The sequence below is a fragment of the Haliotis rufescens genome, unplaced genomic scaffold, assembly GCF_023055435.1.
Source record: "Haliotis rufescens isolate VD_foot unplaced genomic scaffold, xgHalRufe1.0.p SCAF_19, whole genome shotgun sequence".
In the NCBI taxonomy this organism is placed as follows: domain Eukaryota; kingdom Metazoa; phylum Mollusca; class Gastropoda; order Lepetellida; family Haliotidae; genus Haliotis; species Haliotis rufescens.
In genome coordinates, this window is record NW_025963879.1 from 25,493,706 (window position 1) to 25,506,487 (window position 12,782).

At 41.6% G+C, this 12,782-nt stretch overlaps 1 protein-coding gene across 2 annotated transcripts in view; it reads left to right on the plus strand.

Annotated features, from left to right (window-relative positions):
• LOC124143272 (guanylate cyclase D-like) overlaps positions 1–12,746 on the plus strand; it is a 62,430-nt gene extending 49,684 nt beyond the window's left edge. For both annotated transcript variants that reach the window (XM_046512185.2, XM_046512184.2), the window contains exons 12-19: positions 1,424–1,659; positions 3,562–3,706; positions 4,461–4,704; positions 5,781–5,901; positions 6,713–6,863; positions 7,528–7,640; positions 10,098–10,305; positions 11,774–12,746. In XM_046512185.2, the coding sequence (XP_046368141.2) occupies positions 1,424–1,659; positions 3,562–3,706; positions 4,461–4,704; positions 5,781–5,901; positions 6,713–6,863; positions 7,528–7,640; positions 10,098–10,305; positions 11,774–12,320 (1,765 nt within the window). In that variant the 3' untranslated portion in view covers positions 12,321–12,746. The remainder of the gene's footprint in view (positions 1–1,423; positions 1,660–3,561; positions 3,707–4,460; positions 4,705–5,780; positions 5,902–6,712; positions 6,864–7,527; positions 7,641–10,097; positions 10,306–11,773) is intronic.
• The last annotated feature ends 36 nt before the right edge of the window (positions 12,747–12,782 follow it).

Genomic DNA, 12,782 nt, shown 5'->3' on the forward strand with positions numbered 1-12,782 from the left:
TCAACATGTATTGATAATTTGTATTCTAAGTAGTATTGTGTTGAATTGAAGAACAAGAAACAGAAACATGAGTCAGTGGTAGAAACTAACATTCTTGGTCCACTAGGACTTGTAATGATAACATAATGCAAAACCCTTAAAAATGGCAAATTTCTACTGGCAGCGATAGAAATTGGCACTAGTCCTGTAGTCCTTGCCAAACTGCCCAACAGTTAAGGTATCATAAGGACTAGTAGAAATTTGCCCACTTTGAGGGGCTTGCTTTATGTTATCATGATAAGGACTAGTGGATTAAAAATGTTAGTTTCTACTGCTGACTGGTCCTTATGATAATAATTGGGTAAGTCTTCTGCATGTATCCCCCCTAAAAATATATATATGATTTAGGGATTGAGCAACAGTGCATACATGCATAACTTTTGGAAGGGGGATACAGGAGGAAGTCTTTCCAACTAATGGGCAGTTTAGCAAGGACTACAGGACTTGTGCCAGTTTCTAACGCTGGAGTAAAAATGACGTGTGTGCACTTCTAATCATTACATAAACGTGAACTTGATTAGTTATTGCCACAGCCAGACCTTGCAGTCTCTCTATCATGGTCTTAAAATATTCAACAACTCTCACAAAATGATCAAATTTCTCAATGGGTAATAACCAGGTGTGGTTGTATGGTAGCTGGTTTATCACATCCTGCCCGTCTAAGTTTTATATCACTGAAGGTGAGCTTCTGAACATCTGCAGGACCAAGTCAGTAGATTAGACCAATCTCATTAAAATCAGATCTTAGTTCTCGCTACTGCTAAACAAAGATCTGAGGACATCCCATTAAGGGTCACGTCAGAACGACCTTTCATTCAACCAATCAGAGCGTCGCTTACCAGATCATGAAAGTGACAGTCGGAATGTGTTTTCTAATCATGCAACCTCGAAATATTTAACAGAGGGTATTCCGAACGACAGTTATGGGTTTTATGATTATATCCATACAATCTAGGCCATCCAAAAGTCATTCCAGAATGTTCTTCTTATCAGTTTTAATTTTTTTAATCAAGAATATGTCAAAATATCTTTCGAAGCGTAGTCGCCAGTTTGAAACTCGTGTCGTAAAGCTCGAGAAAGCTGCCTTCTGATTGGCTAATGTCGATTTCTTGTCAGTCATTTCACTGGTTGGTCGTTCTGACGTGACCCCTAATGGGATGTCCTCAGATCTTTGTTTAGCGGTAGCGAAAACTAAGATCTGATTTTAATGAGATTGTAGATTAGACCAGTAAGCATGGTAAGTCATCATGTCAACTGCAGGAATTTGTACCAACTGTTTTGTACAAGTATCAAAACAGAGTCATTTGGCCACATGTACTTTTCCAAAACAGAGTCGTTTTGGCCAGGTGCACTTTTCCTAACCTGTATTATCTTATCATTACAGGAAGCTAATGGAAGCTCTTAATGAAACTAGCTTCCAAGGAGTGTCGGGGCTTATCAAGTTTAATGGAAGTGATCGTCTGGGTAACGTGACTCTGCTGCAGTTTTTCAACAATGGGACCAAGGTGGTTGGCCATTATAATCCCCACGTGTTGGAAGACGGTGGCTTGCTGGACATTTACAAGAACAAGATAAGATGGCTGACCAGGGACGGTCACCAGCCGAGTGATGGACACACAGGTCAGTGGCTGCAGTTCTGCTCTTTCATGTGGAAAGATTGAAACTGTTTATTTAATTGCTTGCAAGAAGTTTGTCAATGTTGGTCCCCAAGCACTAAATGTCTAATAAGCGCCCACAGTGATTTTGCTAATATATTGGCTAGTGAACAATCCCAATTAGCACCTCTTCCGATTGATCAATGTACACAAGACTTAATTATTCGTGTATGATACGTACTCGTGTGTTATATGCACCCTTAGTTATGAGCAATTAAATTCTGGAAAAATATATCTGTCGTGTATAATAAACACAGACTTTTCGTTATCATTTCAGGTAGAAAATTATGATTTTACAACTCTGTTTTTTCTCTCACCAAAATTATATTCTAATAAGAGCAAACCTATTTCTAATTTTGAGAGCGCCCTGGGCACTTATTAAGTCAAATACGGTATATAAATGCTCTCTGTCATTGTATAAAATAATGGCTTGACCTTGCAGAAATACACAATGATAGAATTCCTAAGAAAGTCTATAATATTCTTATGTACTATGATAATTGTCGATACCAAACCTATGCATCTCCGGGGTGGTTGGGTAGCCTAGTGGTTATAGCGTTCGCTCGTCATGCCGAAGACCCGGGTTTGATTCCCGACATGGGTACAATGTGTGAAGCCCATTTCTGGTGTCCCCCGCCGTGATATTGCTGGAATATTGCTAAAAGCGGCGTAAAATCATACTCTCACTCACTCACTCACTATGCATCTCCTTTTCACATAGATTTGGATTTGTATGGATTGCTCAGTGTGTTGGAAATTAATTTGCTTTTCTTAGACTGTATAAGAAGGTTGCAGTTAATATGTATCATCAAACATTTAATAGTATTATAGAACATAGTTCAAGATATAACATGGATAAAGAGTTTAAATGCCTAATCGAAAGCTGAGAAGTACCTCCCCGTCACTGAATCTCTACAGAAACAATGTAATACAGTCACAATCATTGTTTCTGGGGCGGTCGGGTAGCCTTTTGGTTAAAGCGTTCGCCCGTCACGCCGAAGACCCGGGTTCCATTCCCGACATGGGTACAATATGTGAAGCCCATTTCTGGTGTCCCCAACCGTGATATTGCTGGAATATTGCTAAAAGCGGCGTAAAGCCATACTCACTCACTCATTGTTTAACAATAAATTACACTGCCATATAACAATACATATATATATCTGTTGGTAGATATGTAATTTGGCTCATTATTGTCAGAAACTGTAAACATGGTGACAGATATTATTTTATTGTTGAAGTCATTATTTGAATGTATAAAAATAAATCTGTTTCATCAATTTGCCTGAATTTTTTACAATCTTTCTCCAGCATTTTTTATAGAAGGAATATGTAACAGTAACCCTTGGGAACATGCTGTTTCTCACACACAATCTATGGGGCCAATGACTGTTTTGTTGAAACCCCTTCACGTCATCTCTGTGTATTGGTTGCCCCCAACTAATAATTCATGTAATGAGATCAGAAGCCATAGGGTAGCCAAGTGGTTGTGGTGTCGGCTTGTCAACCCGGGTTTGACTAACTGCATTGGTACCATGTGTGACGACGACTTCTGGTGTTCCCCAGGGAAGATATTGCTGAAAGTGGCATAGAAACCAACTGCACCGAAACATTATCTCAATCATCCGTGGGGTTTACAGGTTATGATTGGTCCCAGAAACCCATGCTGGTCGTAGCAAATGTCCAACTGAATCTGGTAGTCAGGTGATGCAGGTCATTGTGCCCTGCGGGCATAGATCGTGGGTCACTATATCAATCACTGGATTGTGTGATCCAGACTCGAATTTTCACAGGTGACTATGAATCAACAAAAAAAAACGTATTTCAATCACTGGCAAAGGCAATAAAAAATTCATGATTATTTCAGTTCCTTCTGAAGATTGTGCAATCGAGCGGTTTCGGGCTGTCCTAGGTGTGACGTCGTGTGAGATGGCAATCATCATCGCCAACGTCATGGGCTTTGTGGGGTTCATCATCATCACCATCATCAGCCTCGTCATCATCAAGTGCAGGTGGGTACATACTGCGAGTCCTCAAAACCCATATGCTTGCCGTAAAAGGCGACTATGCTTGTCGTAAGAGGCGACTAACGGGATCTGGTGGTCAGGCTCGCTTATTTGGTTGATGCATGTCATCATATCCCAACTGCATAGATTGATGCTCATGATGTCAATCACTGGATTGTCTGGTCCAGACTTGATAATTTACAGACCGCCATCATATAGCTTGAATATTGCTGAGTGTGGTATTAAACAACAAACAAAAACATAGTTATGTCGAGGCATTGGTTTGATTCCCCACATGGGTACAATGTATGAAGCCTGTGTGTCCCAATTGTTATTTTATATTGACATCGATCATTATTGTTCATGAACCTTGCTTTACACCATAATCATGATAATTGAGTGTACATCAGCTTTAGTTTAATATCGGACCCGTGAAGATGCTGGGTGCAATAGGTCTTCAGCAACCCATGCTTGCCATAAGAGGTGACTATGCTTGTCCTAAGAGGCGACTAACGGGATCGGGTGGTCAGGCTTGCTGCTTTGTTTGATGTATGTCATCCTATCCCAATTGTGTGGATCGATGTTCATGATGTAAATCACTGGATTGTCTGGTCCAGACTCGACTATAGCTGGAATATAGCTGAGTGTTAAACAACAAAGAAACACACAACAACAAAATTAGTTTAATATCATTGAGATCAGCATCCATTATGCCTGTAACAGGATAGTACTCACTATGCTGGTACCTGCGTGTTTCCAGATACGATGCGAAGGTGCGTGCAACACATGAGCGTATGAAGGAGCTTGGACTACTTTCACAGGACTACTCACACTGTCTCTCACTTGATGACTGGGAGATTCCCAAAGAAAACGTAGTCCTCAATCGTAAGCTTGGTGAGGGTGCTTTTGGGACGGTTTATGGAGGTGAAGCCATCATTGAAGGAACGCAGTGGGTGTCTGTGGCCGTCAAAACTTTGAAAGTTGGAGCTATGGTTGAACAAAAGGTGAGTGCAATTTGTTTAAATTTTTCTGTTTTTGTTCAATGGACATAAACTAAGTGCTTAAGATGAAAGGGTATTCATTCAGGAAGTCGGGAAGTCTTTTTTTTTGTCAAACCTTTTCAGAGCTATACAAGGGGCGGTGGGGTAGCCTAATGGTTAAAGTGTTCGCTTGTCACGCCGTAGACCTGTGTTCGATTCCCCACATGGGTACAATGTGTGAAGCCCATTTCTGGTGTCCCTTGCCATGATATTGCTGGAATATTTTTAAATTGGTGTAAAACAAGACTCAATCACTCACCAGAGCTATACCTGCTCTTTCATAACAGAACTGTATATGATTAGTTCAACATAAAAAACTTAATCCATTTAATTCTTACGAATACAAACATCTGGCAGAAATTTAAGCTGTCATCACACGAAAAAATGTTCAGATTGTCAACAGACATCCTCTTCACTGTTAACTATCTATAATGAGTTGTGCAAGTAATAGTATGGTGCTACCCACATTTCATGCACATGAGTGAGGTGGGAAAGTCTGACATCTTTCCTGTGTTTGCTAGTTATCAAAGAACATAAAAACCAAAATCTTCTTTTTTCCCCTCGCTTTTGGACCGCCTCCGTGGTCTAGTGGTAGAGTGTCCGCCAGGAGAGCGGAACGTCCGGGGTTCGATGCCCGGCTGCGTCATACCAAAAGACGTTAAAAGATGGTACTTGTTGTTACCCTGTCTGGCGCTCGGCATTAAAGGGCTAAAACAAGGACTGGTCGGCTCGGAGTCAGTATACAGTGTCTGAGTGGGGTATTCATGTTAAACTGCGGCATGATATCTCCGTGTGCTAGCACTATAAATCCGGACTAGTACAAGCAGCCACACACACACACACACATGCATGCACATCGCTATATAAGCGCAATAATCTTGGACACGACGTTAAACCCAATTTCACCTCACCCTCGCTTTTGAAACCCCTGTACAGGCAAAAGGCTATACATGATTTCTACACTAAAAGTGCAAAATTCTGATTCACTAACCCTTTGGTGTTTGTGCTAAGATTACCAAAATGAATGATGTTTTTTCCAGCTTGATTTCTTCAGCGAGGCTGATGTGATGAAGAGGTTCACCCACCCCAACATCGTGGAACTTCTGGCTGTGTGTACCCGTGGCGAGCCGATGTACGCCGTCATGGAGTACCTGCTGCATGGTGGGTCATGCTATTCCGACGATGCAGACGACCTGTTAGCTTCCGGGTCGGGATTCTGGTTAGAATTTGTCCCAGCAGCCTTTGCTGTCATGGTGACCAAATGGATCAGGTCGTCAGGCTCAGTTATTTGGTTGATAGCGTTTCATTGTACCTCGACAGCGTGGCTCATTGCTCACAATATTGATCACTGGTTGTCTGGTCCAGATTCTATTATTTACAGGCCGCTATCATGTAGCTGGAATATTGCTGAATGCTGCTTTGAACAACACACACAAAAAATATCCATGTTGGCTCGAGGAGACAACTTAGCATGGCTTATTTGGAGTCAGATGGTTCAAATGAAGTTGGGAATCACCAAGATATCTTACTATTTGTCATTTACAATGATATGAAATATTGTATTCAACAACAATGTATAGGAATGGGTTCTGTCTGTCCTTGCAATCCATCTGTCCATCCATCCTTCCGTCCGTCACATTTCGTTTCCGGAGCAGAACTCAAAAACCACTAGACATTTCTTAACCAAACTTGGCACATAGAACTGGTGCCTTTTGATAGTTTGGGATTTTAAAAAAATGTAATTTTTGAGTTTCTATGGTAACAACTTTGTCTTAGATTGAAAATGGAGGTAGTGCTTGTTTCCGTTAAAAATTACAGTATTTCTTACCTTGCACACAACCAGACATGCCATATTGGCAGGGGATATGAGTATTTTATGCTTGTGTTGATTTTTTTTTAATATTGATCAGAACGAAGCTATAACGGCAAATATGACCAGGTGGCTGTACACAAGACCTTGTTGTCGCTGCAGGTGACCTGAAGACATACCTGTTGTCTCGCCGAAACCTGGTGGGTCAGAATACACCTGAAGGGGAAGATGTCAGTCCCCCCACTCTCACCAGAATGGCGAGAGACGTAGCCAGTGGTCTTCAGTATCTCCATGATCTCAAGTATGTCCACAGGTAGGCAGATATCAAGTATGTCTACAGGTGGGCAGATATCAAGTATGTCTACAGGTGGGTAGATATCAAGTATGTCTACAGGTGGGCAGATATCAAGTATGTCCACAGGTGGGCAGATATCAAGTATGTCTACAGGTGGGCAGATATCAAGTATGTCTACAGGTGGGCAGATATCAAGTATGTCTACAGGTGGGCAGATATCAAGTATGTCCACAGGTGGGCAGATATCAAGTATGTCCACAGGTGGGCAGATATCAAGTATGTCTACAGGTGGGCAGATATCAAGTTTGTCCCCTGACTGTTTCTGCAGCACATGTTTTGACCCTTGACAGTTTCTGCAGCACATGTTCTGACCCTTGACAGTTTCTGCAGCACATGTTCCGACCCTTGACAGTTTCTGCAGCACATATCCTAGCCCCTGACAGTTTCTGTAGCACATTTTCCTACCCTTGACAGTTTCTGCAGCACATGTTCTGACCCTGGACAATTTCTGCAGCACATTTTCCTACCCTGGACAATTTCTGCAGCACATGTTCTGACCCTGGACAATTTCTGCAGCACATGTTCTGACCCTTGACAATTTCTGCAGCACATATTCTTGCCTTTGACAGTGTCTTCAGGTCATGTTCTAGCCCTTAACTCATGTCTTCCTCTTGTGTTGCAGGGATCTTGCCTGCAGGAACTGTTTAGTTCATGTCAACAAGACCGTGAAAATCTCAGATTTCGGAATGACAAGGCACACATTTGATTCAGACTATTACCGCTTTACTCGAAAAGGTAACATTTGAATAGCTTCTTTATGTTTGTGAATTACCACCATATCTTTGTTTGGTGCCCATTGCCATCATATCTTTGTTTGGTGCATATTGCCACCATATCTTTGTTTGGTGCATATTGCCACCATATCTTTGTTTGGTGCATATTGCCACCATATCTTTGTTTGGTGCATATTACCACCATATCTTTGTTTGGTGCATATTGCCACCATATCTTTGTTTGGTGCCTATTACCACCATATCTTTGTTTGGTGCCCCGAATGCATAATGTCAATCAAATGCACCCACGAGCAAGAGAAATGCTGTGCTATGCTAGTTGTACGAGATGGAGATGGGGAAGTCCATGATAAAGCTATGGTGGTGACTGTGTACAGTGTATTTATCATAATACACTGGAGATATCACACATGATAATAAGTGACAGAAATTGGTACTGGTCCTATAGTCTTTGCCAACATTGCCAATAGTTAGAGTACCAAAAGGACATTTGCCAGTTTTAAGGGTTTGGCTATATGTTATCATTATAAGACTAGTGGACTAAAAATGTTATTTTCTATCATTGATAATCAAGGATAACCATATGTTTGCAGAAAGTGTATGTGTATAGTGATTAAGGATTGAGTAACAACAGCTTGTTATAATTGCGGATATTAACATATTGAGTGTCCATGGTGCCACTGTACAAAACAACCTTAGCGCTATGGCTGTCGTAAGTCTATGTTAAGTAATGGGAGTCACGATCACCTTAGCGCTATGGCTGTCGTAAGTCTATGTTAAGGAATTGGAGTTACGATCACCTTAGCGCTATGGCTGTCGTTAGTCTATGTTAAGGAATGGGAGTTACGATCACCTTAGCGCTATGGCTGTCGTAAGTCTATGTTAAGGAATGGGAGTTACGATCACCTTAGCGCTATGGCTGTCGTAATTCTATGTTAAGGAATGGGAGTTACGATCACCTTAGCGCTATGGCTGTCGTTAGTCTATGTTAAGGAATGGGAGTTACGATCACCTTAGCGCTATGGCTGTCGTAAGTCTATGTTAAGGAATAGGAGTTACGATCACCTTAGCGCTATGGCTGTTTGTAAGTCTATGTTAAGGAATGGGAGTTACGATCACCTTAGCGCTGTGGCTGTCATAAGTTTATGTTAAGGAATGGGAGTTACGATCACCTTAGCGCTATGGCTGTCGTTAGTCTATGTTAAGGAATAGGAGTTACGATCACCTTAGCGCTATGGCTGTCGTAAGTTTATGTTAAGGAATTGGAGTTACGATCACTTTAGCGCTGTGGCTGTCATAAGTTTATGTTAAGGAATGGGAGTTACGATCACCTTAGCGCTATGGCTGTTTGTAAGTCTATGTTAAGGAATGGGAGTTACGATCACCTTAGCGCTATGGCTGTCGAAGTCTATGTTAAGGAATGGGAGTTACGATCACCTTAGCACTATGGCTGTCGTAAGTCTATGTTAAGGAATGGGAGTTACGATCACCTTAGCGCTATGGCTGTCGAAGTCTATGTTAAGGAATGGGAGTTACGATCACCTTAGCGCTATGGCTGTCGTAAGTCTATGTTAAGGAATGGGAGTTACGATCACCTTAGCGCTATGGCTGTCGTAAGTCTATGTTAAGGAATGGGAGTTACGATCACCTTAGCGCTATGGCTGTTTGTAAGTCTATGTTAAGGAATGGGAGTTACGATCACCTTAGCGCTATGGCTGTCGTAAGTCTATGTTAAGGAATAGGAGTTACGATCACCTTAGCGCTATGGCTGTCGTAAGTTTATGTTAAGGAATTGGAGTTACGATCACTTTAGCGCTGTGGCTGTCGTAAGTTTATGTTAAGGAATGGAGTTATGATCACCTTAGCGCTATGGCTGTCGTAAGACTAAGTTAAGGAATGGGAGTTACGATCACCTTAGCGCTAATATCGCTTTGTACAACTGCACCCATGTCAAAATTCTGCTGCGTGATTTAAGAGCTATGTATGTCATAAGTCTGTGATTTATAACATGTTCTGTCACCAACACTCGTACAAGATGACTAAATGGTGTGGTCTGGCCCAGGGACTTTGCTGAATGAGTGTCACTGTACCCGAACTTTGTGGGATATTGTGCATAAGATTAATCACTGTATTGTCTGTCCGCAACTCGAATATTACAGGCTGCCATCATACAGTTTGGCATTGTACAATAAACAAGCAAACAAACTGTAGCAGTAATCATACAAACTTGTTTACTATGCTTGTTGTAAGAGGCGACTTACAGGATCGGCATGGATCGATGCTCATGATATCAGTCACTGGATTGTCTGGTCCAGACGTGATTATTTACAGGCCTATATCATATAGCTGGAATAGTGCTGAGTGCGATGTTGAACAACAAACAGACAAACAAACAAAGAACACAGTAAACAACAACTGTCATCAGTAAGCATGCACCTACATGTTGTTTCCATGTCGACAGGTATGCTTCCAGTTCGCTGGATGTCTCCAGAGAGTTTAGTAGACGGTATCTTCACATCCAAGTCGGATGTGTGGAGTTTCGGTGTGCTCATGTATGAGATTGTCACGTTCGGCAGCTTCCCATATCAAGGATATTCCAACAGCCAGGTGCTGGACTATGTCAAGGTTGGCAACAGACTTGCCATCCCAGACAAATGCCCCAAAGATCTGTAAGTATTTACTGCCATATCCCTGTTTTATATAAACCAATTATTTTTAAACTTATCCTATCTCACACTATGCATTTCTTCCTTCTTCTTTCGATGCTTATGTGAAAACGCGCTTGAACAAAGTTTCCAGCTTCTAAAAACATTTCGCCCGAACACATACCAGCATCACCATGGTAACCAGCCCAACAAATGCACTGTCATGCACTGTAATCCCATGCGTTGTGACCTCACGCAACCTGATCACCTGACTACCCCTACCACATCATTCTCTTTTTCATCGTCACCCTGTGGAGACGTGTATTGAGTTTTAGGGAATCTATTTTTTTATTTGTTTTGCGTGAGCTCCCTCCTCATTCGTAATAACATCTACAGCACTAATTGAAGAAAAGGATGGGAACAGAACATGAAAGCGAGTGGCCTGTAAAAATTGCAGCCATAATTACTCCAGTGCTTGTCCTGATGATCAAGATGCTGTGATTGTCGGGGCCTTTGCTCCAAGGACAAGGATAGTTTTATAATATACAATTTATTGTAAAATTTACAATTTCTACAATATTATTATTTTGATTCTATCAAATAACATGCAGTTACAGTTTGAAGCTTCATAAAGTGCATTTGTTGTTTGTAAGATTATAAAACCTCAACGATCTGGCAGAATCTTGGTACCCCTGTAAACATCCGGGTTGGAAATGGTCTTCAGCAAGCCCTGCTTGTGTTAGGAGGTGACAAACGGGATCAGGTGGTCAGGCTCGCTGACAGGGTTGATGCATGTCATCATATCCCTAATGTTCATGATGTCAATCAGTGGATTGTCTGGGGGAGACTTAATGACATGTATTTAAATTCTGTCATCGTATTGCTTGAATCTTGCTGAGTGTGTTGTCAAACAACAAACCAACAGAATGTTTGTCAATACAATGGTGTTATTATAGCAGCATTCTTCTTGAATCAATTGCTGTGAATTGCTGCAGTATTGCTGATGTGGTGTACAGCAATAAATCTCACTTCATCTTGTATTAGGGGCGGTGGGGTAGCCTAGTGGTTAAAGCGTTCTCTCATCACACCGAAGACCCGGGTTCGATTCCCTACATGGTTACAATGTGTGAAGCCCATTTCTGGTGTCCCGCGTCATGATATTGCTGGAATAATGCTAAAAGCGGCGTAAACCATACTCACTCCCTCACTCATCTTGTATTACCTGATATCACTCAAAGTATGTTCACTTTTGCTGAGGATTTCCAGGTTACAAGTTTTCTCTGCAGATTTTATTCCTAATTTCTACAAAATACCGTTGTTCATATCAAATGGCTTATAAATTTTGAAACACTAGTTGTCACATGAGGCTCTGATATTATTGGTAGATATTTTAAGGAAAACTATTTAAGTTATTTTTGTTAGTGGGAGGGTTATGAATTTTGTTTATGACATTTTTGTTTTTGTTTTGATTAAGAAACTTTTCTATTTCCAGGACTTTATACATCTATGAGTGTATGTCATACCAGCCTAAGTCTCGACCAGACATCACCCTGCTCATCAGCCATCTTGAAGATAACCCAGAATTCCTAGTTCCATGTTTAGATGCACCAATGAGAAGTGTCGTTATGGAGGACACCAACTCACTAGAGATGGCGATGCCGTCGGTTCAAAACTCCATCACCCATTCAACACCAGTATCCTTCCTACATAGACGCTCCGCAACTTCACAAGAGAAGTTATCTCCCCTTCGCAAAACTCACGCAAGCCAAGGCTTCAAGTTCACTCCTCTTCGAAACACACGGACATATTTATCAGCAGCGGAGAAAAAACTGAGACGAAACAGTGTAGGGACTCCACAAGCACTTCATCGCGAGACCATATCGCTGACAGCAAACATTGACTCCCCTCTTCTGAGAACTAATTCTTTTCAGCGCCACCTACCATCAGTGACTTGTAGTGAGCGAGGCGAGAAGGACAACAGCAGTGATTATTTCAGTGACACGTCCAAGGAGCTCTGTCAAACCATCACGTCAGTTTGACGTTAACATTCAAGGAGGCCAGCCAGACCTTCTTCAGTCTCTTGTTGAAATGAAGCGCCTGTCAGTCTGATATGTATGTGTCCAAGGACCTCTCTGAGGTTGGCTGTCTATCTGATGTTTCAACAGCCAAGGATATCTGCCAGTCTAGCTGTTCAACTGGTGTAGTCCTAGAATCTCTGCCAAACAATCACATCATGTTCAAGGCATTCATAGAAATCTGCTAGAATGTCCATCTGTCAAGGAATTCTGTCAGTCTGATGTTGAAATATTCAAGGAGCTCGGCCAGACTATCTGCCAGTCTGATGGTATCACCTCCAAGGGAGCGTTTATGTAAGAGTGAATATTATCCTACCCTGTTTTTTATCCCGGGGATGAAATTCTCCAGTGTCAGGATTATTCTCCCGAGTGAATTTGAACCCATACCAGTGTAACACTAAGGTAGGATACTATACTCTAGAGTAT